The 25,274-nt window shown below is 35.0% G+C and overlaps 1 protein-coding gene and 1 long non-coding RNA gene across 2 annotated transcripts; both read left to right on the forward strand.

Moving 5' to 3' along the window:
* The first annotated feature begins 6,163 nt into the window (after window positions 1-6,163).
* LOC145588153 (uncharacterized) lies at window positions 6,164-8,027 on the forward strand. Its single transcript, XR_014101552.1, has 3 exons — window positions 6,164-6,216; window positions 6,918-6,957; window positions 7,968-8,027. It is a non-coding gene; the product is annotated as an uncharacterized LOC145588153 (long non-coding RNA).
* Window positions 8,028-19,790: 11,763 nt separating this feature from the next.
* On the forward strand, window positions 19,791-24,514 carry LOC145589866 (uncharacterized). Its single transcript, XM_081646558.1, has 5 exons — window positions 19,791-19,919; window positions 21,167-21,608; window positions 22,686-22,717; window positions 22,823-23,816; window positions 24,198-24,514. The coding sequence occupies exons 2-4, from the start codon at window positions 21,284-21,286 to the stop codon at window positions 23,786-23,788; spliced, it is 1,323 nt and encodes a 440-aa protein (XP_081502684.1). The 5' UTR covers window positions 19,791-19,919; window positions 21,167-21,283; the 3' UTR covers window positions 23,789-23,816; window positions 24,198-24,514.
* Window positions 24,515-25,274: the final 760 nt, after the last annotated feature.

Consider the following 25,274-nt stretch of genomic DNA (forward strand, 5'->3'; position numbering starts at 1 on the left):
TTATGCTCCTTATTACAAAAACCAATTAATAATACTTGCAGGTGGAGTATTCCACTAAATATATTTGTTAGTTGTACTCTCTTTTTCAATGTTAAAAATTATCTTAGTCCAAACTCAGGTTTTTCTCTCTTCATTGATGCATTGAATGTATCAATTTGACAAGGGGAAGATCTTGCTTCATTGAGGCTCATAGTGGTCTGATCTAACTCGACGTGATTCTTTATTTTGCGCTATTACATGCATGCTTTGTATTATTATAAATAATGCATGTATTGCTTTGCTAAATACGGAGCATTAATATTTTTAAATAGATGTTCAAACTTAAAAGTTTAAATCTTTGTCTCCTTTACTTTTGGTCCAACATCTACCAAGAACGCCATTTGGCCTGGTTTGCCTCCGTTGAGTCTTTGACGAGCCACTTTATGGTAATCAAAATTCAACAAGAAAAGAAAGTCCACTAATAATATTATGGCAACTATTCGAACAACTTTTATTCATGTCAAAATAAAGTTCTAGAAATTGATCGAACTCTTCGAGTCCTATATTATAAATTTAACATACAAAACTATAAGCATGTTCTCTTTAACTTATTTTCAGTTCAGTTCAATTTAATTCAATTCAGCTCCTAATTTCCTTCTCCCATAAAATATTTAGTTCAGTTCAGCTCAATACAGTTCAATTCAGTTAATCAGAACATGCCCTATGTGGTCTATATGTATTACGTAGTTATATATATAGTTGGATATGTGGTGATTAGTAGTTAATCCAAAATTGATTGGTGTGACAAAATCCAAAAAAGAACAAATATATAAGTGGATAAAATTCGGGTGATCACTTGATACGCTACATTAAATTAATGACCTAAAGCAAACGCACCCCATTATAAGAGGTCCACGTGTGCAAATTTACTATATTACCCTTTAATTTGCTATTAAACCAACAAATAAGATGAAGGGTAAAATCGTCATTAAATATAGTTTAAGGCAACTACTTGTCAACTTCCTTTGACTTCAAACTAGGTAACAAAGCTTTACATAAATGATAAATGAAGTTGAACTAACGGTAGCATCAACCAAATTGTATTTTTATCATTTTATGTAGAAATTTTGATTACATGGTCACTTCAATACTTGTCATTTGTCTTTTTAATCAAATTACGTGCACAAATTGTCCTTTATATTGTTTGATGCCACTACATAAGAGTGAACCTCAATCCACGTAATAACAAACTTGGTTGTATACTACTACAACTTTATTATAGATCAATAGATCATGTATGTGAAGTTATGGTTCATGAAAGTTCGGGGATAAAGCTAAGATAAATATTATTGTGATTGTAGATCAATCAAGTGTAAACATTTAGATAATTGATTGAGTAGGTAGTTAATATTAGTTTTTCTGTTAAATTTCGATCTTTGAGTTATAAGTTGTTTAAGTAATAAAGTTATTTAGTACTTCGTATCATATTTTTGCTTTTAGCTAAAATTAGTTTGGCTTTTGATTAATATGCACCTAAATCTAATTCAAACACGCCATAAACGATATCGTTTCTAGGCCCATCTTTAATAGCAAATTAGATAGTGCAAGCACTTGATTACATGATCCTATATACTAGTGTATAGTCATCCAATATTCTAATGATTTAGACACCATTCATAACTTAACCAATGTTTGCCAAAAATAAAAGAAAAAATAAAAAATGGTGTCCATTAGAAATTTACAATGTCAACCACAAAGGCACAAAGCTCAATTATTGAGAAATGATATATACACGTATGTAATTAATAATTTCGAAACATAAATGAAACTTCTAATTCTCTTAAGATTTCATAAAAAATCATAGCTATGAATATTCCTACTATTAATGGATCCTTTATTTGTCGTCGTAAGTTGGCATATGTGTCTCAACTCTCAACAATAATTAAGGTATTACCCTCTACAAACTAGTTTAATCGCATTGATTAGTAATATTTCCTTTTCATAAATCTAGTATATTCTAACTTTCTTTTTTTATTAAGGTGATCGTTGAGCTGTACTAAAGCTAACATCATATTAATATAAGTTATATTTTGAATAAAGTTTGATTTCTCTATTATAACAAACAAATTAAATTAACTAAGTTAATTATCAAACAACCCATATTACTTTCTTGAAAGGTGAATAAAAGCATGGAATGCGTTCCATGCACTCCGCGTACCTTGCAAGAAAGAAGTTAAGTTGCTTTTTCACTAGCCTTTCAAAAATTCCACAACCCATCCTCAACAGTACAATTCATGCAAGATTTACAATTTTTTTTTTTTTTGGTGAATTTTTTTAGATAAGACACTCGTAGAACAAAAAACTCATTTCATTTGGGATCAATCGCAATCAGCTTCACACATATATTAAGTAAAATAGTAGAGTGAGAACCAACAAGGATATTTTACAATATAAAGAAAGTATAACTAGTGATGATATACTACGTATTTAATTAGTCGAAAAAATAAAATAATGCAAGTGGGATTACTAAGAGATATAAATAACGATGTAAAAAGATAAAGTGCAATGGGATTAGAAAGAGAGATGTATAGTACGAGTAACACTTTATTAACCAAATTAAATTAAAAAGTGTTACAATTAAATAAAAGGCAAATTTGTCAGAAAAAACCTTTTAAAAGCCTCATTTTGCAAGAAAAAACCTTTTAAAGCATTTTTTGTTTAAAAAAACCACAACGATCAATTTTTTTGTCTAAAGAAGCCTCACTCCACTTTTCTGGCGTTGACTATAATTTCCCGACGTTGACTCTCTTATTTTCCTAATTGCAGCCAACAGTTGGTTGAATTTCCCTCTCTTTTTTGGCTCCCCCTTTTCCCCCTTATATATATATACTAGGTCTAACCTCCCCAAATCACTCATTTCCAAATTAGGGCAACTCTTTACCCAAATCTGAGCAATTGGTAGGTAATCTAGGGTTCTTCAACAATTTCTTCCCCAATCGCGCTCTAATCTAGGGTTCTTCATCAATTTCTTCCCCAATCGCGCTATGTTGTTCTTCTATTTGTTCTAATGCCTCTGTTTTTGTGTCTAATTTTGTAGGTAAAATGGTGATTTGCGGATGTGGTTTTCCTTGTGCGAAGAGAACTTCCTGGACTCATGAAAATCCAGGAAGAAGGTTCGAAGCTTGCAAAAAGTATGACCACGACACCGGTGAACGAGGATGCAACACTTTCAGATGGCTGGATGATGAGCAAACGGACTGGCAGCGTGAAGTGATAAATGTGTTACTTGCTGAGAGGCATAGGAGGGCAACTGAACTGACTATTGTGAAGGCTAGAATTGCTTGCCTTGAAGATCACTACAATCTTCAAAGGGGGATGCAGCAGGGAGGGTTTAAGCTAGTTGCCACATGTGTTGTTGTTTCTGTGGTTGTTAGTGTGGTCTTGATGAAAATGTTTGGGTAGTTAAAATGCTAAGGGGAAGGTATATTTTGGTAATTAGATTGCTGTTGGTGTTAGATTGCTCATTATGTAGGGGCTTAATATAAGCAATGTGGTTGTTTTGTAAGTGGTTTTAGGTTAGTATATTTTGCTAATTGGGTAGTAGATTATGGCAGCTTGTCAGGGGTGGTGGTGTTTTAATCTTTGTGAAATGCTAACTGTAATTTGTGGTGTATTTTGTACCCCTTATTTATGAAATATAAAAGCAATCTATTTTGGTATCAATTATGTATGATTCTTGAGCATGACTTATTGCATAATAATATTTGAGTAAAAGTATGACAAACAAACATAAAAAAGAGCAGGGCAGCCAACAACATCAAACTAATTGCATCAAGATTCTTCATTTCATACATACATACTTCAAGATAGTTGTGAGCATAAGTAGATCCCACATCAATAGTTAGTTCACAAAAACCTGAGTTTTAAGAAGCAACATTGGTCACATACATACTTTGATCACACATAGATCTTTTGTGACATCAAAAGTGTACTTCAATTGTTCAAAAAAAATTACTGACAGAAATAGTATCCTAATGTAAAAGTGGCCTATTGTGGTGCAGAAAGTCTGATGGAATGTTGAGTGGCTTGGGTTGCTTGACTGAGCTGCTGTGATGCTGTTGGTGTAGCATTATTATCAGCCATTGCTTCCCCTGTTGCAGCATTCTTCTTGGGCCTTCCAGGCTTTTTCTTTTCTTTGATTATCTCTGGAGATGGACATTTGTTCTTGTAATGACCTAACCCACCACAGTTGGAACATTTGTTTTTCTGCTTTGCCCTTTTCACATTCTTTCTCTCTTCATTTTCTCCAGCCTCTTTCTTCCTTTTCTTACTAGATGGCCTGCCTGGGAGTTTTCTAGCTGGAGGTGGTAGAGGTCTAGGATAAGGAGTAACTTCCCATTGTTGATGGCCAGGCATTGCTTTGAAAGAGGGAGCATATGCTTTGGTGTATGTTTGCACATGATAGGAAGGGTGGATAAAGGTGTCAACCTCAAGTCTTCTCATCTGAATTCAGGCAAGAGCATGCCAACATGGAATTCCCATGAGTGTCCATCTGTTGTAAGAGCATGACTTGGATTCCAAGTTCACTACAAATGTGTCCTCTGTGTCATCCACCTCAAAATCCATGACATCAGCTTGACTCACTCTCATGTGAGACACTTGCTGCATACCTCTCTGCACAAACTTCATAACTGTAGGCATAATGACACCTTTGAATGATTTCAGACCTTCCTTTTTTGAAAAAAATCCGGCCATCACATATCTCCTCACCCACTCCATCAATTGAAGAATTGGCTTTGATCTTGCTTCCCTTAACACATTGTTGAAGCTTTTACAACAATTGTTAAGGAGCATTCCTGACTTTGAGGCTGTACTAAACTTGTGCCTGGACCAATGAGCAGCTGGAATTCCTTTCAAATAATTAAATGCATCTGCACTTAACTCTTTGATAGCTTGCATATGCTTGTTAAAATGATGCTGGGGAGGGGATATTTTGAACAAACTCGGTTTCAGAAATGTTATATCAAATGAAAAAGCACAAAATAAGAAGAATTGACAAGCAACAACCTCTGTGGTGGACCTTGCTGCTTTCCAGAAGTGTTCCTTGTACACAGTACCAGGAAATTTGTTCTTAAAATTGCTCCAGATATGCCTGCAGCAGTATCTTGTGTCTGCACCTGGCATCACATCAGCAAATGCATCTAATAATTCCTGTGTTGATATCACAAAGAACAAGCATTAACATGTCACAAAGAATCCTTATGTTGATATCACAAATGTTTATTACACTACTACATTTTTTACCAAATGCAACGGCTAATGACAGGCTAATGCGACACCATTTGTATTACCGTTGCAATAGATTAGGCTAATGCAACGGATCTTTCTTTTTAACTTCACTAAGTAGAGCTAATACAACGGCTGTTGAGAACCGTGGCGTTAGATCAGTTAATGCAGCGGGTAAATGGCTACTGCAACGACACACCCCAAAAAAAAATTAACGCGCTGAAAATTCCCTCTAATTTTTTTCCCAAAATTTAGAACGCCTTATACTCTGATCCAGCCCTTATACCCCTTTTATTACTATTCCTTTATTCTTTTCAGGTTCTTCAAAAAAAAAAAAAAAAAAAACCCAGAATTGCTCTCTGCCCCTCTCTCTCTCCCTCTCTCTCTCTCTCCTCAAAATCTTAGAAGAATGGCAATTCTATACAATTACGAAGAACTCTATCCTCAACAACCACCATAGAAGAATCGACTCTAAAACCGTAATCTTCAACTCTCGATCCTTTTAGTTTGCTAGGTTTCTTCAATCAGCCATTGATTTCGTCGCCAAAGAGACGGATTTTTTCGGCGAAACTCTGAGAAAGGAGGTTGTTAGTTCACTTGAGAATGTGTGGGAGATGCTTCAGGTAAAGGTAGATGAGAAGGAGTACGTTTTTGTCGTAGTTGTTGCATCTGCTTTAAAAGCCAGACCTTAAAACCACCAACAATGACATCGGCTAATCTAGCAATGGTGCAACCACCACCTGCACCACCACCGTGGTCATACACCGACCTCTTCGGCGACCCAATCTACGATTTAACCCTCTATGGTTCAAGAGCGACCTCTTTCTCCCTCCTGATTTCGACTCCAAACCCTACATCTTTAACCTCCAAACCTTCAAAGTTCGTACCCTTCGACACTCTTCTCCAGGATTTCATTTTCTCTCTCTTCTGCCGTCTACATTCGTCGCAATGGTACTCCTCTCAATCTCTCTCTTTTCATTCATCGATGATAATCTAGTTTAGATTAATTTATTGTGTATGAATCTGATTTATTCGACATATGTTTAGATTTATTTGTTTGATTTTTTGTTGCTTGAAATGTTAGTTAATAATTTTGAGTTTATTGTGAAATTTGCATTTTAAAAACTCCAAATCAGTACTATTTTATGCGCTTTTTGTTTTTTTTTTATCTGATGAGAAGTTAATTTTTTCATTTTAATGCTGATTATTAGCTTAGTTTGTTGGCTTTTAAGGTTGATATCAATTGTTATCTAGGGTTTATGAAACATCTGTTTGTAATATGTAAGATTTGCTAGCTTTTGAGGTTCATATTAATTGTTATCTAGGGTTTATGAAACATCTATTTGTAATCTGTAATCTTTGATAGTGATTTTAGTTTAGTATATTGGAATTGTTGCCGGCACACTCAGATTTATCAAAATTTGGGCATTGAAAGATTACTTAAGCGTATATAATAAAATTGTGAATTTGCTTTATTTACTAGTATAAGCAATGAGTGAATTGAATGCTTGGAACTTTGTATAGTGTCAAAATTTGAGGGTGTGAAAGTTGCTTTTTTTGTTTTAATTGTGGTATTTATTGGTCTAGAATGTGCGATGATTATGCTTAGCTTTTGCTTAACAAATTTGACTTATGCTTGTTTATGTAAACAGGCCAAGAGAACCAAGAAGGTTGGTATTGTCGGGAAATACGGTGAGTATTTTCAATTTTGTTTGAATGTAATCTTATTGTATTTCAATTATGTTACATTGCATGAAGTAATTCTTAGATTATGAATAGAAGGAATGACATGATTTTTAATGGAAAAGACACTTACCACCCTGTGATTATTGAGCGAGTTTTCAGACTTGCCTCTGATTGTGGCCTCTATGCACGAAAGATTTATGGTGGTGCCAAGACAGCTACCTATAGAAGCTTGAAGAAATGGGTTCCCCCACCGTAGGGAACGATTAAACTCAACTGTGATGCCTCGCTGAACGTTGAGGGGTGGGTGGGGCTTGGTGTTGTTGCAAGAGACTGGCAGGGGGAGGTGTTGTTCACTGCTTCCAGGCGCACCAGAGCTTACTGGCCTCCTGTTATGGCAGAAAGCAAAGCTGCTGCTATGGCAGTCAGATTAGCCAAACGTTTTAGCTTGAAGGATGTTATTCTAGAAGCAGGTTGTCAAGTCCTTATCTCCAGATTATAAAGGCCTCGGTTTACCTCACTGATCTTGATGCTATTTTAGATGATATATTGTCTTCTTGTGTTGATTTTAATTCTGTTTTTGTGGTGCCATGTTAAGCGAGATGGGAATATTGTTACCCATAACTTAGCTTGTTTTGCCTTACGGTTTTGAACAAGTTTGGGAGAACCTTTGTCCTTGTGAAGTTTCTCCTTATGTTTTGATGGATAAGTTATCAATATAAGGCACTCATTACGGGTTTTTTTTTAAAAAAAAAAAAAAAGATTATGAATTATGACCATAATATGATTGATTTAGGTTGTTTAGTGCTGATTATGCTCATAGAAATCATTCTTAATGACTGCATATGATAATCTTTGTTTTTGTATATGATTAGAGATGGGTAATTTGAAGTTCAATACATGTGGTATCAGCCATCAGGATTTTATTTTTGTTTGCTGTTATGTTGGGTTAGTAGATTGAAAGTGTATGTATGGGTGTATCTCAATTGATGCTTATTGTTGCATTGTTCATTGTTCAGGTACCCGTTATGGTGCTAGTCTGCGTAAGCAGATTAAGGAGATGGAAGTAAGTCAGCACAACAAGTACTTCTACGAGTTCTGAATATGGGGAAGAAAGGAGCACAACCCCGAGCCTGGAAAGCAGAATACCTGAATTGATCGTATCACAACAAGACTTAATAAGACACGACACACAAATATTTAATTTTGATACCTTTTTCATAGTTTAATTAGAGACATGCTGTATAATTTTGTAATTTTCCTAAGGGTAAAAAACTAACAATGTACAAGTCTACAATTTATATTAATAAAGTTTGGATTTGATTATTATTATTATTATTATTATTATTATTATTATTATTATTATTTCTTGTTGAAAATTATTATAATTATTGTTATAGCCGTTGTGTTAGCATTTTGGCCGTTGTGTTAGCTACATATTGCCATCGCATTAGCTAAATATAGCTACTGCAACAGCCATAAGGGTGCCGTGGCATTAGATGTTAGCTATTGCAACAGCTATAAGCTTGCCGTTGTGTTAGGTGATTTTACCGTTGCATTAGACCTACTGCAACGCCAGCAGATGCTACGGTACATGGCCGTTGCAATAGGCATAATGCCACGGATTTTGACACCTAATGCAACGGATTTGAGGGTTGCAATAGGTTAAAAATGTAGTAGTGTTAACACCATACCTTCTGCCTGTCACTCATATAAGTCAGTTCATCTGCTTCATGTACCCAAGTAACTGAATCAGCTACTGATACTATGTCATTCCTAAGCAACTCCAAAAACCAACTCCATGTGTCAGCATTTTCAACCTCCACTACTGCCCAAGCTACTGGGAAGATATTGTTATTGACATCTTTCCCAACAGTTGTGAGCAATATGCCTGGATAAGGACCTCTTAGATGAGCACCATCCACACCTAATATTGGTCTGCATCTAGCTATGAACCCCTGTTTGTAGGCTTGAAGACAGACATACAGTCTCTGGAAAACAGGTTGAGGCTTCTCAACTCCATCAACCTTCACAACAGCTGTACTTCCTGGGTTGTACTTCAAGATAACTGCTGCATAATCCCATACTTTCTCATATTCCAAACTAGCATCACCAAATATCATTTTGAATGCTCTCTCCCTTGCATACCAAGCTAAATAATACCCTATTTCAACTCTACACTCTCTTCTTGCTCTTTTTATAAATGCACCAAGCTTCCAAGTTGGATTATCCCTCCAATCATCTAGGTACCTCTCTGCTAAGTACTGAGAAGTAATCTTGGAGTTCTTAGTCTGATGTCCACAAATTTGCTTCAACCTAAGACTTTTTATCTGCCAAGTTTCCTCACCCTTCAATTTCCTACAATGAATCTTAAACCTGCACTTTCTTTTGCATCCCTTACTGCATTCCATTATCCTTGCTCTTTTCCAAGGACAAGAACATCTGTGTGCACAGTAAACACTCACCCTAACTCTGTTGTTGTGCAAGAAGTAGTAGTCATACCCATGTTCAATGGCATGGTACTGCAAAGCCCTCCTAAACACCTTGTTGCTTGGGAACTTGAGCCCTTTTGTTAACAAGACCTTCCCTTTAAAATCAGTAGCAGGATTGAACTCTGGGTATATGGTTTCCTCATCATCAGATCCAACAACACTCACCACCTCATCATTAGAATCAACAATGTCTTCCTCATTCCCAATATGCAGGGCATCATCATTATCAGAGTCAACCTCATTATGATCTGCAGCCTTAACCAACCCCCCTAAACTCCTAGTAACCCTCTCTTCTATGTCATGATCTACATACTCATTGAACAAATCATCATCATCCTTATCTTTATAGTCATCATCACTTAAATCTGCATCATCAGCTCCCCCATCAATTTCATCTCCCTCATCATCTGCCCTATCAGAATATCCCTCATCATCATTCCCAAGAAATGGAATTATCTGCAGCCAATTTTTATCTGCATTGGTTTCTAAGCTCACTTCTGGCCTAATTTCTGGGTTGGCTTGTTCATGCTCAGGGTTAGTAGGGAGTGGCAGAACAACAACAGGTACTGTGTTTGTGATGTTTGAAGTAGGAGTTGCTAAGTCAATAAACTGGGTGGGTGGTTTTTTTATGGCTGATTTAATGGGCAACTTTGCTAAAGCACTTTGAGCAGCAATGTGAGTTTGGAGAAGACTTTGAGAAGTGGAATCAGATCTAGGGTTTTCACTTGGGTTAACATGCACCATGTGTGTTTGTGGACCCCCCTTTGATTTTTTTAATGACTCACCAACCTCATTGCTTTCCATCTCACTCTCTTTGCTCTCACTATCTGTATAAAAACCGACACCTGGGCCATAATAATTCCTTTTTACCCCCTCCACTTGGTCTTCATGCACAACATAAAGATGATAAAAGCCATCCTTTTCAGGTGCCTCAAGAAAACTCAGAAATGTCCTTATCCCCCCTCAATTTTAGCCCTGCCAGTGTGTAATGTACAACCCTTCTTCCTAAACCAAATATCCCCCACCTCACCAAATCCCAAGTCATTTTTAATCCCATACACAAACTCAAAATAACACACCTCCTCCACATTTACACGCAATGCAATCCCCCACTTTGATGGGTCTACATTTGGCTTCTTTTCATAAGTTGTCTTGTTATTTTTAGTCACAAAATGCCCACCATAGTACATCCTAATGTTAATTGGATCCATGAATTTGAACCAAGGTTCAAACACATTCAGTCTATCATTGAACCTGACAAACAAATTAACCAACACAAAATTGAAAAAATTCAACATATTAGGGCTACATTTGAACCAATCAATTCAACAAATTCAATAATCAGGCTATATTTTTGGGTTTAGCAACAACATCAGAGTACAAATTCGCCAAGAATTACGACAATCAGGTGAATGTTTCGTTTAATTATTCTGCTAAACCCTAACAATTTTGCCTACATTTATGCAATTTATGCATTGTAAGTGCGAAATTGAAGAACGTACCTTGGTTTGTGCTTAACTACGTAATTAGGGAACCTTGATTTGCGTCCAAACCTCACCTTTTGTCCACCTTTAGCCATTGCAAAGAACAAGTTCGTAAGTTCAGAGTTTTAGAAAAAAGACTCAATTTTTTTTCCTATTTCTAGTAAAATTAAGGTGTATTTAATCTTACCTAAGTGTATTGTTGTAGTATTAATTGCATGCAGATGAGAGAGAGAGAGAAAGCCAAATTGATGTGATGGAATTGCAGAGCATTCATGGAAGCCAAAGAAGAGAGAGAATAGAGTGGAGTTGGAGGGAAAAAATGAGGGAAGATAAAAAGGTGGAGTGCAAATAATAAAATTTGGGTGTAAGTGGGAAAAATAAGAGAGTCAACGTCGGGAAATTATAGTCAACGCCAGAAAAGTAGAGTGAGGCTTATTTAGACAAAAAAATTGATCGTTGCGGTTTTTTTAAACAAAAAATGTTTTAAAAGGTTTTTTCTTGTAAAATGAGGCTTTTAAAAGGTTTTTTCTGACAAACTTGATAAAAAAAATATGCAAGTGTTCCTATTAATAACCTAAGACTGAGGAAGTATGGGTTAAACTCTGCCTATGTTGATTCGGCTGAATAAGTTTCTAATTCAAGTCACATTCTTACCTAAACATATGGTGAAGATTGTAGAATATATGATGAATATTTGATTTTTCAAAAGTTAAGTCAACTCATGCATTCACATTGAAATTAAGCCGTGGTATTGGACCAAGTATTTATTGAATATTGAATTCCCATTTGGGATTGAAATTATAGAAAAAAAAACAAAAGGCTACATTCCACCGGCAAAAAACTAAATACAAAATAATTCAAATCACCCAGCTACTATATATATATTTTGATTATTTGTTTTTCTTTATGACAATTGATGGTAACAAAATTAAAAAATAAAAAATAAAAAGTAAAGATGACAGACAAATTATATAGTAGTATATGATTATTATTTTTTTTTTCCAAAAATATAAATTATGATATAACTTGACTTGCCTCATTGGATTTTCAATCTACACTATTTTCATGCTATAAACTCCATCAATGACAATTGAGTGATTGACGAATAAGTACACAATTGTAGTTTGCACTTTGCAGTGCACCTACGTACCCCAACTTTTAATGTTATTATTATTATTATTGAAAAAATAATCAATTATTTTTTTAAGCTTATAGTTTTGTTAAGATTTTTTTTTTTTTTGACGAAATAGTTTTATTAAGCTATAGATGCTTGAAGCATGACAATTATTTTGCTCTTCAATTGTTGAGTTACAATTATACTTACAATAAAATTGCAATAACACCCAATTTTTACAATAAAATTATTATGAAAGGTGTTAAAGTTAGGTCATAATGCGCAAATTCATCATAAATTGGGATTATATTTCAACATATCATCGATCACAACTATTAGTTTATTTTAAGTATAAGGTATCGCGCGGTATGAGTTTAAACTATTGATGATCATTTTTTCTAAGTTTAAAACCTACAAAATTATCTAGTATGAAGTACTATACGTAATTCAAATTAAAAGGTGAGTTAGCGAATGACATATTATTATGTGATTGTAGGTAGTCAATAATATGTTTCAAAATTTTTAAAAAATGTTTTAGCTATACATTTTTTAAGGCAAGAACTTTAAAACAAGTGTATAAGTGTATTTTACGACAACATGTGTATAAAATAGTGTATTGTAAATGATAGGTTACCAAGCAATACTTGGTTCATCAAATAATACTATTGTGGGATCAATCTTCACTAGGGACAACTTGAGGATTGAGATTCATTTACATACTCTTTTTTTGTCTACTCCCAAAGAGTCTTACTTAAAACAATCACGACTTCTCTCTCCTCTAAAACAAAACGCTCTCTTCCCTCTCCTCTAAAAAAGAAGCCTTCCCCTCTCGTAAACCTAGGTGCTCGCCGGAGATCCGGCGTCGCAGCCGTTTCTCCGGCGAGTTTCCTCCTTTTTCTCTTCTTTTAATCTATGAGGATTCCGTGTTCCTCCTCTTCTCTTACTTCTCTTTTCCTTTCTTCTTTCCCCTTATTGCTCTGTTTTTCTTTTAGGCGTCTTCAATTAAACTCCGAGCAACGCCTTCATCTCTTCCCTTAAACTTATTAATCTAAGTTTTGAAGGTGTCTTTGTGACCTTTTCCCGGCTAAGAAGAATCAGAGAAGCCCCTATATTACCCACCTTAGAGTGGAAGGTTCACGTTCAAAGGATTTCACCGGCGAAACAAGAGGTCTAAGGACTAAGCCTAGCGCCGCCGTCATAAAGGTCATTGGTAATTTTGACCGTGACGGAAACGGTAAAGTTAGGGTTAGGGTTTCATGGGTCCTTGCGCTGGAGAGCTAGGCCTAACGCTGCCGTCAGGAGTGGTTCGTGACGGAAACGGTGAAGTTAGGGTTAGGGTCTCGAGGATCTTTGTTGTTATGGTTTTGGATTATGGGTCTAAAAGGGGCTCTCTGATTTGGTCGGCTTACCTAAGTATGTATTTTCTTCTTGTTATTCAGAGTTTACTTTATTTGTTAAAATTATGTATGGTTTTTTTTAGCTTTTCTTGGTTGTTGTCCTGTATTTCTGGTTGTATTGGCTATAGTTTATTGGATGGTTGTGTGCGGAAGGAGTTTGGATCCCTTGTTAAGGGATTGGGTTTTGTTGTTGTGTTGAGAGAGTTAACATGGGTTGCCGTTGTTTGGGGAACGAACAAGAAGTTGACCATGGCTAGGGTGAAGTGTGTGTTATAGTGGAGTGATTATGGTTGTCATTCTGCTCCCTTCTTTGTAGTGATCATTATGATCATTACTCTTGAAATTTTTTATCTGAAGCAGGCGCCCAAACTTTGTTTTGGGGTTTCTCGATCCTCGACGTTATCAAAGCTTTCTTGCCAACAAGAACAACCTTTGAAGGAAAGGTCACATGTCCAAGTGATCAGTTTGAAGGCCTTACTTGGTGATAAGTTGATCCCACTAGGTAAGGTTAAACTAGCCATGATCGAAGTTCGATACTCTTTGCTCTCTTTGTGTTTTGAAGTAGGTATCCGCTCTTTGGCCTATAAAGAGGTCCTAATCCGCAACATCTCCGGCCAACCCCAGTTATGTAATATGGTTTTTAATGTCGAAAGTTGTAAAGGCTTAAATGTCGAAAGCCTTGTAGTAGTAAGTTTTAGTTTTTATTTCGTATGTTGTAAACTCTGATTTTATTAATATAATTTGCCTTTGTCAAAAAAAAAAAAAAAAAAAAAAACAAAGAGTCTTACTTTGTATTTGCTAAACCATGTCAAGTAAACATGTGATATTACTCCCTCTATTCCAAAATAATTCACACAATTAAAATTTGCACACATGATAATGCACTGATTTGACCTTATTTTAATATCATTAAATCTTAATCGTAACTAAAAAAAAAGGTTATATTATAATACTTTATATTTATACCTAAAACAACATATTTTTTGATATAGATAAAAATCAATCATCAATTAACAACTATCTAACAAATACTTTATATGAATACCTATCTAACAACATTGACTTATTATTTTTCACTTTATATGAACACGAAATGGAAAAATAAAAAGAATAGAGATAATATTTATTTATTTGTTATTGTTACATATGGAGTAGTTTTTAGATTATGCGGTAAAATGGGTAAATATTATAATTTTAAAAATTTACGTGATTTATACAAAAGTCAACCACAAATTTACATATATGGATAGCCACATGTCACATCGTGTGATCGAGGTTACTTATTCAGGGGTTATTTGATTGGTCAAGGGTTATTTGGTCGGTCCTAGGCTACTCGGTCAAGGCTATTCTACCATATTTAATTTTTCTTGATAAAAAGAAAATGGTTATGTGTGCTCAAATGTTATTCGGTCAGGGATTACTCAATTAATCAGGATTTCTCGTTAAGTGTTTTAATATGTGTCAGCCGGCCACAATAGAATTCACGCTAAAAGTCAATACATTACTCCATATTTTTATTTTTGTTGTATAAAAATATACTCGTACTTTGTACTCCGTAGAAGAAATATACGTAATCCGTATATAAATACAAAATAAAAAGACTTTTAAAAAAGCAAGTTCCACATCCGCCAAACTCACCAAAAAGAAAGGGGAAAGGGTGGTCGACATATTCTTAACGACGTTACACACACCCCTCACTGTACCAACTACAAATCAATCACTGAGAGTCTGAGAGTATAAAACAAGTTAACAATAAGGGGTCGTTTGGTTCGCAGAGGGAAATCAGAATGGAATGAAGAAAGGGAATGGAGGAGAAAGGAATGGATTCCCCTGATTTTTCCTAGTTGTTTGGTTGTGTCCAGGAAACTGAATGAACTACTCATTGATTCCCTTTGTGACTGTTTGGTTCAAGCCAGGGAATCAAATTTTGAGTTTTTAAATTCTTTTAATTTTTGTTCAAAAATAACTTGTTATTATTTGATGAAACCTGTTTCTTCATGAAACTTGAAGAACATGTTTTTATTTTTTTTTTTTAAAAAAATATTCCATCAACCTATATCGTCTTTTCCTGTAATATGTAAAAAAAAAAAAACATAATATATCTCCAAATAACATCTTTCTAGCTCCATTGATTACAAATCCAAGTAATCACCTCTTGGTGAAAATAATACCAATGCAAAGTACTTGATCCTAAATAAAAGTTCATACCAAAAGTGTTCTAATAAGATTAACATTCAACCCAAGTCTTTGCTAATAGTCCTTTCTAGATAAAGTTCATGCCAAAAGTAGTAGCTTGTGAATAACACCTAGTTAAAAACCATACATGAAACCACCACATAAGATTTAAGCATCAACATTTCCACTTCCTCGTAGAAGACTCTTAACATAAGCACTTTTCAAAGCGTCGGGACACTTTGAAAATACCATGAGCTTGTTTGGTTGTGCGGTTAGAATGTTAGCCACTTCAAAAACTTGGGATTCCGTGACACCTTCTAAATTGAAAGAGAGTAGTTCCTCTAGCACTTGCTCACTCTTTTCAACTAATTTTTGCTTTCTTTCATCCGCACGTTGTTCACGATCATCAGTGCGTGCCATCACATTTGCCATAGTGGAAAGATGAACATTCATGTCTTTCATGAATGCTTGTAAGCTAGCCAACTCATTACTTCCAACACCACCTTTTGTCTTTCTTTTTTTTTTGGAAGTTTTTTCAGTCTTCATCTTTTTTGAAGGAGGAGAAGTAACGGTCTGAGTGACATTACCACTAGTAGCAACTCCCTCATCATCACTTGAATCGAGTAAAACCTATGGGGGGGCAACAGTTTGCAAATTGTTGATTGCTTCAACAAAATCTTCAACTGGTTTTCCAGTTGCATAATCCTTGCCATAAACATTCATGAGTTCATGGAAGTGGGGAAATGAAACTCCAAAAACACAAAAATTCCCAAAATGCTCAAATATACAACATCATGAGGTATCTCAAACATAATTTAAATGACATTCCACATAGGAGTTCTCATGCAAATAAATGTGATAATGCCAGGGGCTAAGCTTATGGGAGCACAATATTTAAAGGACATAACAATATAATCAAATATAATACAATAGAGGATAGATAAATGAGCATAAGCCTGCATATTTTACCTTATTTCCCTTCCATAACATAACTGATCATAATGTTTACAGGGACATCGCTTAATAGCCAAATCCTTGTGTACAGGGAGATTCTTACTCTACACTATTATAACAATTTCTCAGTTATAAGTAACATCACAGCCTCAACACCATGAAGCATCTTACCCTAAGTTTCTGTTTCATAATGTTTCTCATAGTGGCAGGGTAGTCTAAAGCTCTAAACTATAGTTCCTATGCTTGCTAACTATTCAAAACATAGTTCCTGCTAGCACTACAAACAAAATCCTGAAATTAGATTTTTATTTAAAAACTGATGCACTTGTATAAATAGTTCCTGCTAACTATAGTTCCTATGCTTCCTTGTATAAATAGTCCTTCAAATCTTTATAAAAAAATATAAAAAATGCTAAGCATCCACAACCATAGGAATATAAACAAAAATAGCAAGTATTCAAAATAAAAGTTCATGACCTTAAAAAAGTTATCATACCTTGCAAAACTCATCATAAACAGTCCGGTCCACAAAAACCATTTTTTTGGAATCATCCCAAACCAATCCACTTGTATTTAACATAGTAGAAATAGCCCTAAACTTTGCTCCAAGTGTCTTTAGTCTAGAATCGATGTGTGGCATAGCCTTCAACCCACAACCAGGAAGAGCCTTACCTATGATCTCCTGTAAGCGAACCATGTAGCCGCTTCTAAACCCATTTTCACACTTCCAATGAGGATCAACAGCTAGCTCTGACAATGCTTCTACAAGAACTTTATCTTCTTGAGCGGTCCAAAATCGTTTGTTTTTTCCCCTTCCACCTCCACTTGCACTACTTTCATCCATCCTACTAAAACATTTGAACCATATTAACATGTCAAAATAACATTGCATATATATAAAAATGAAATTAACAAACAAAATATTCAATACAAGTACATAAAGGAAATTATTATAAGTCCAACACAACATCCATGACTTAATACAACAATAAAAAAAAAACACAAAATTGAAATAAAGATACAAGTCTCAAGTTCAAATAACAAATACAATGTTGTTTAATAAACAAGAATAATATCACAAAGTAACTCTGCGGTGTCTAGCCCTCCAATCATTGAACATATTTTGGGCTATTGTATTTCAAAAATTAGTCCATGGATCGGTTACAACAATGGAGGTTATGTACTCCACATCATCTTCATCACTAGCATCACCATCATCATCATCATCATCACTGTCACTTTCCTCAAACATGTCATCATCATCAAATTCTTCAAGCATGTACCTTTTTACCAAGTTATGTAATAAGGCACAAGAAAGCACAATTCGACCATGTGTTTGTAAACTAAAACAAGAAGGACTTCTAAGAATTCCCCATCTTCCCTTGAGTAACCCAAAGCATCTCTCAACTACATTTCTAGATTTTGCACGCCTTAAGTTGAAATATTCTTCGGTGGTTTGAGGTTGACGGGGGCCATTATTCCATTCTCTAAGATGATAAAGATGCCCTCTATATGGTGCAAGGAATCCTTCTCCATTAGTATATCCTCTGTCACATAGATAATAACAACCTTGACAAATTTTTTTTTAAAAAAAAAATTACTCTCTTACTGAGTCAATTTCAAATAAAGTCTACTACGTCAATCAAATTACCTTTTGGAACTTTCAACCCATTAGGCCTAGAAATAGCATCTCGAAGAATCCGACCATCATGTGCCGATCCCTCCCAACCAGGTAAGACATATATAAATTCCATTTTGGGTGAGCATACTCCTAGTACATTCATAGCAAGGGTACCTTTTCTAGTGCGATATTTGGATCGATCTTCACAAGGAACATTAACTAGAATCATTGTACCATCAAGGGCACCTAATGAGTTCTACAAAACAAACAATATCACTTTAAATTATGTAATGGTCTCTCTATTTTATCTCAAATTAAAGTGTTGGTTTTTTAATTTACCTTGAAATATTTCCACCTTTCATCGTCGCAATCCTCTTGTATTGGAGTTGGTTTCTTAAGAAGAATACTATGTAACTTTAAGATTGCTAACAAACAAGCATGAAATTGTCTACTAATAGTTTCACCACTTCTATAAAAATGTGCACCAATCATTCTATTTTTATTATGGTGAGCTAATGTGTATAAGAAGCCCGCAACCATCTCTTCCAAACATGTGTTTCTTGTTTCATTTAAACCACCAATATCTCTAACCATTTCTAAAAGTACACCAAATGTGTATCGATTTATACGAAGATAGTTCCTACACAAAGTGTCACTTTTTCTAATCATTCTATTCAAGTTGTGCAATCTCATTTTCCTTCTAGTTTTTTTTATCTAGCTTAAGATAATGGGAATTGTATATAGTTTTTCTCATTAAGTAACACATCAAATGTAGCAACACAACACAATTAATCATAGTAATTATGAATCGAATAAAGTCCCAATTTCTCTTCCTTTTCAAAGAAGTACCAATTCGAGCCATTTTCTGTAGAAAAGAACATCAACAACAACATATCATTGACTAGTTTACATACATATCATTTATACTCAAGATATATAAAAATCTCAAGCTAAACAAATATATACATATACATGAACATTAGTATATATAAACATCAAATTAGCATTCATTCAAGGAGGAAAAAAAACAACAACAAATATACACTGTTTCGTAATTCCAAACAAAAAAAAAAAATCGATAAATCCTTCAAATCGCAACAGTGAACAACAAATGAACATCAATCACTATGGAGGTGGTTGATAACGTGAACAATTCCTCAAGAATTAGGAATAATGTATAAATTACCCAACAATTTATGAATAAAACAAAAAAACGACATGATTAAGGTAGATCTAGAACGAAAACATGAATATTACGGTCGCCGGAGATCGTACCTTGTGGGGATCGGTCGGATATGGTCGCCGGTGTACAATCTCGGTTGGTTGTCGTGGTGGCCGGAGCTCCGATGAGGGGTGACGGATGCTGAGGATTTTTTAGGGTAAGAGAGGAGAGAGAGAGTGATGGGTAATGAGAGGGGAATGGGAATGCTAAAGTCTGAGGGGGGGTGGGGAATCGGTGTAAAAGATATTTAGGTAAACACAAAAATAAAAAAGGGTAAAGGGAATGATAGATGATGACAAACAAACAACAATAAAGGGAATGAGGCTTGTCCATTTCCTTTCCCTTTGATTATACCTCCAACCAAACGGCCCCTAAAAAGCATCATTTTAACTCCGTTTATTTTCAACTGTTAAAAACGACCTCTCTTTCTCTTATACCCAAAAACCATAAACTAGAATCAGAATCTCTCTCCTCTCTCTTCTGTGGCGCCTTCTCACTTGCAGTTTCTTAAGGTAATTTCTCCATTTTTATTTCTTATTAATTTTGATATATATTTTTTGATTTTATTCTTTTTTTTTTTTTTTTTTACAATTTAGTGTAAGAAATTAATAAATAATGATATTGTTTGATTTGATGAGCGTGATTTTTGGTAACTAAATCTTGCGATTATTTAGTTGTTTTATATTGCTGGATTTTTAATTTTAATTTTAATTTTGGGGTATTTTATCATCTGAATCGTGGAATTTTGAATAGATTTTTTCTTCTTCTGACTGTTCAATTTTTTTGCTTTTATGGTTAATCGCCATTATTTTCGGATCTTCTGACCTCTGTATTTTTTTTTTCCTGAATTTTCATGATTTTCCCACTACTTTTTGGGGGTTTAATAAATTTAATTTAATTAATAAAAGTTATAAAACTAATTAATTTTTGATACTATTTATTTCTGACTATACTCTTCATATTCATAACATCATTTGCTCTACTTCCTGCTTCACTCTTCAAGGTTTTAAATTATTATTATTTTTATATATTTTTAGTTTAATTTTCTTTTACTTTAGTATTAATTTCGAGATTGTTGTATTGAGTTTGATTAAATTTTTTAAGTTTTTCGAGCTTCAATTGGGGATGTTTAATGTTTACTTAGGCGGTGTTTTGAATGAGAGGAAATGTTTGTTGTGTATATGATTTGATAAAGCCTTTGGTAATGGGTAGCCAGGAAAGGCATTTAGATGGGATTTGATCCGAGGTCTTAGAAATTAACGCGCTAGACTTAAACCAACTAAACAAAATAGCATTGACTTACATTTTGGATTTTGATTGTGGGGTTCCTCCTTTTTTCGTATTCTTCTCTGAATCTAAGACTCGTGATTATGATGTTGAGATTTGGCGGTTGTTTCTGATGGCTATTTTTTGTGTTTTTTTTTTTAATCATAATGTATACTCGTATGAAATGTCACTTTGTTATTCAGAACTTGCATATGTTGTTGCTACTACGGAATATCATTCATTCTTATTAGCTTTGTTTATAATGTTTGCGATCTCGGGATTGTTGTGTTTGGGTACAAACCAATTTGGAACTCTCATAGTTGTTTGAACTTTGGGTATGAGCCAATTCTGGATCAATTGTATTGCAGCAATTGGGTTTTTTTGGTGTGAAATTTTTGGTAGGTTGAGTAATATCTCAGTTGAGTAAATGTATTTTTCAATATGCTACAGATGGTTGTCTTTGTTTATTAATTAGTGTGCCCCTCTTTTTCAGAAATTTTTTTGGTCTTTTGGAATATATGTGATTGGTTCTGTTGGCGCTATATGTGGTCAAGGGGCAAACTTCTTTGATTGCTAGCAGCTGAAAATTGGAACTGGTATATGAGCAAATATGGGAGCTGCTTGTTGCGTTGCTTCTAGAGACAAAGCCATACAACCAGGATCTAGTGGTGAATTTCTGCATAGAAATTTTAGGCATTCTCCAACATGGAGTTTTCGATGGGATAGTCGAGTTGGGGTTGCTGGTGAAGATACTTCCGTAGGCTGGTTGTCTGATGTTGCTAGTAGGAATGATGCCTTGGATGTGAAATCTGCAACTGATGTATCAGCACAGGTGTCAGATGGAGGTAGTTCATTGGAGAGTTATCGAACAGGAGCATGGCGCAAGTCTCCAGTGAACCAGGATACGACTAAGAGCCTAAAAACATCTGCCTCAGGTAAAGCCTTCTTGGCTTGCCTTGCATTATAATATTTCTTATTTGTTTTGACTATAAAATTTATCTAGACTTGGTTAGATATTGGAATATCATGGTTAGTCTTTTCATTTTCTACTTTTGATGTACCTATTCTAAAAACTGGTTTCTGTTTCCACTATCAGAATGATGCTCATCAATTTGGCCCCATCCCCTTTTTCCGTTATAAAGAGATGTGAAGGGTTTGAGGTTATTGCTAAAGCTTTTGCATAAAAAGAATAGGAGTGAAGGAAAAGGGGTATAGAAAATAAAAGACAGCTTGACGGATAAACAAGTTAGGTTATCCTTTTCAATCTTGATTGCACTTGGATTGTATGTACTTGTCCTTTTAAGCACACAGCTAAAGTACTGTAGCATGGTTGTGGTCAGTTTATTGTTATTGCTGAAAAGAGTTTTAGCTCATTGCATTTCCTGTTCAATGTCAAGAGAGATGCAAATACTTGTTTTTAAAGGCAAATAGGGGTTGCCAAGTCATTTTTTTTGAATGTGGGGTAAATTATTGCGTCTTCACTCACTATGTTCACTACTCTCTATAGTTGTGCTTCTGGATCTCACTATAGTTATGCAGTTGACCTCCATAGTGAAGTAGCTGCTGCTGGCCTCTCTATATGTTGATCTTGATTGCCTGATTTGAATCTCTGTAAAGCAATTCGATTTTTGTAGTTGAGTTTGAGTAACGTATCATTTGTTTTTTTTGATTTCCTTTGATTTAATTCTTGTCATGATACTGGTAGATTGCTTAGAGGATCAGAAGTAAAGCTACTATTAAAAATGTAAGATTCACCCTGGGAAATTATTGAGTTTATTCTTGTTGCTTAAATGACGTTTGTGCTCTACCAATATAAATGTGGATTGGTAGCTAGTTTTCAGTGTATCCTGTTAAGATCTTAAATTATTATTGCACTACATTTTTCAAGATATCTGTTATCTTCAACTCCATAGTTGTCAGTCAACTCCTTACTCCATAGTTGTCAGTTATATTGGTTACTAATATAATTGAAAATGTAAATCTAAGTGGAGTTTTGCTTTCATATATGGCAGGTGAATCTGCTGGGAGGAATGCCTGTACTGAGGTATATAGGGAAAGTTTTGTGGTTTCTAGATACGTACTTTTGTTTCTCACTATGCAGTGCTCTAATAATTTGTCTTTCCAATATTTCGTAATTTGATTTATTTAGGTGAAACAATCTACAGAATCTCCACCGTTATCAGACCCTGCTTCTGTCAAACTATCACCCTCAGTTCATACAACATCTTCTGTATGCATGTCACCAGTCTCATCCCAAAGCCATCCACCTCCACCATCACCAACCCTATCCAGATGGGCCCAAGGTTCGCCAGTTCACGAGCTTGCCCATCAGGCATCTGAAAGCCACAGTTCTGGGAGAAATTCACCGAGTAATAACTCTGTTTCTGAAGAAGGGCAGGTGCCATTTGGAAACTCTGCTGTAAGCAATGTGTCAACTCGGGGATCCTATGGAAGGTCCTCTGATGGTTGGTCAGCTCATGCCTTCTCAGAACTTATGTCGGCCTCACAGAGAGAACGTTGGTCTTTTGATAGTGATTCCTGCAGCTTTCCTCATGATAAATTGTGTAAAACAAGTGTTCGTAATTCCCGGTCAATCTCTATTGATTTTCAAACATGTGGTATTTGCTCCAAGCTCTTGTCTGAGAAGTCACCTTGGAGCACCCAAAAATTTATTGCGGGTAATGAATTATCTGTTGTAGCTGTTTTAATATGTGAGCATGTATACCATGCTGAGTGCTTGGAGACCATAACGCCCGAAGTTAATAAATATGATCCTGCCTGCCCGGTTTGTACATTTGGGGAGAAGCAAACTTTGAAATTAGCTGGGAAAATGCTGAAGGCAGAAAAGGATTTGAAAGCTAGGAGTAGCAAGAAGTCAAGGAATCGGGTTGTAGATACCAATGCCTCTTTTGATTTTGATTCTTGGAAGAGAAGTGCTGGTGCACATGAAGGGAAGAGTCCCAAGCTTGGCAACAGCTCTAGCTTGAAGATTTCTGCCGCAAAGCCTTTTCTAAAGCGGCATTTCTCCTTTGGATCAAGGGGCAACAAGTCTGCTTCGGAAAGCACATCAATAAGGAAAAAGGGATTGTTTTGGGCTAAGTCTAGCAGGGAATAAGCCCTATAGCTTGGTTTGAAAATTGGAGGTTAGTGCTCCTATCCATAACAAGTTATGTTTACTTAAAGATTTGCAACTATGTCGGAAGTAATGATACCTTCATCTCAGAGATTGATTGAAATTACAATCTAAAGTCAGGAAATTTCAAAACACCTCTATGCATGCCAGAAATATGTAAAAATACCTGAGATTTGAGCCAATTTTGCCCATTTTTTGAGGTCACCGATTTAAAGTTGGTACAACCAGGTGTGCAAAAACTTGTTATGATGGGGGTATCACTCAAATAGTGGTACTTTAGTGGCACTTGAGCTCCTTTTTAAAGTGTCATGTTTTGTGGTTTAGTCTCGAAGGTAGATTTAAAGCTTACGTTTAATCTTCACTTCCAACATTGATTAAACTTCTTTTGCAGGTTCTCTGTGAGTTTGTTACTTGCGTAACATGATGACAAACTTGGTGACACAAAATACACAGCGGAATCTGAATATGGCTCGCGTTTTAGGTCTCAATTGATTTGATATATCTTCTCTGATATAAAGGGTTTAGTATGGTGATATGACATTGTAAAGAAGGAAATATAGGATATAAAGTATGATAGGAAGTTATAGGTAGGGAAATCAAGTTGGCAAGTGATTTATGAGGGTTTTGATCTTTATTCATGTTATGTACATTTAAATTTGTTTGAAACAAGAATTCAATTATGTTTCGAAAGAAACGTTCTCTTTTTAACTCGAGTCATCTTGATAGACTTGGTTGTTATAAATCCCTACTATGTGAACATGCAAGCAATGGGTGCATATTTTTCAAGCAAAGGGTGCATGTTCGTCCATCAAGGAACTAGTAGTTAGCCTTGGGGATTTATCCTTAATAGAAATGAACATAGTAGGGATTTATAACAAATGGTATTAACTATTAAGGATAAAGTTTTACTCTCATATCACTCATTTTTCATTTCTGATTCCAATTGGGCGTAAAATATGCTGATCGTTTATGGTGGTTGAGATTATATTAACAAATTTTTTTCGAAGATCAACAACGTAGTACAAATGTACAATAGTACAAATAACCAAAAGTGTATAAGACTATAAGTAATTAATTTGGGTGTTACTTGTCTTGTTATTGATGTAACCTTAACAGTTGTTATTTAGTTGGGAGATTCTACATCGTTATACAAATGTATAGAAATGCATAACCGTGATGTTTGTGTGGTCAAAGGATGTATACCAACCTCAGAATCCTAAAGTTGATTGTTCATCGCTTGCATTTTAATTAATTTCTACTTTTGTCGACTTTTCGTCCGCCCACTGATTACCTATCTTTCATAAAAAAAAAAAAAGCATGTGTGTTTTAGTGGTGTAGTTGCATGAATCAAGCAAAAGCAACAATTGTATGAATCTACAATGTTGCAATTTTACTTTTTAGAAAAATTTCTAACTAAAGTATACAATTTCTTATTTAATTAGCTATGTAAAGACTGAAGAGTAGTAAA

This window comes from Chenopodium album, chromosome 17 (assembly GCF_948465745.1).
Source record: "Chenopodium album chromosome 17, dcCheAlbu1.1, whole genome shotgun sequence".
Lineage (NCBI taxonomy): Eukaryota > Viridiplantae > Streptophyta > Magnoliopsida > Caryophyllales > Amaranthaceae > Chenopodium > Chenopodium album.

Excerpts from the sequence above, each read along its gene's own strand:
- LOC145589866 (XM_081646558.1), top strand. The coding sequence starts at position 21,284 with ATGGGAGCTGCTTGTTGCGTTGCTTCTAGAGACAAAGCCATACAACCA. Across the intron at positions 21,609-22,685 it reads CCTAAAAACATCTGCCTCAG|GTGAATCTGCTGGGAGGAAT; the intron begins GTAAAGCCTTCT and ends CATATATGGCAG. Across the intron at positions 22,718-22,822 it reads GGAGGAATGCCTGTACTGAG|GTGAAACAATCTACAGAATC; the intron begins GTATATAGGGAA and ends TGATTTATTTAG.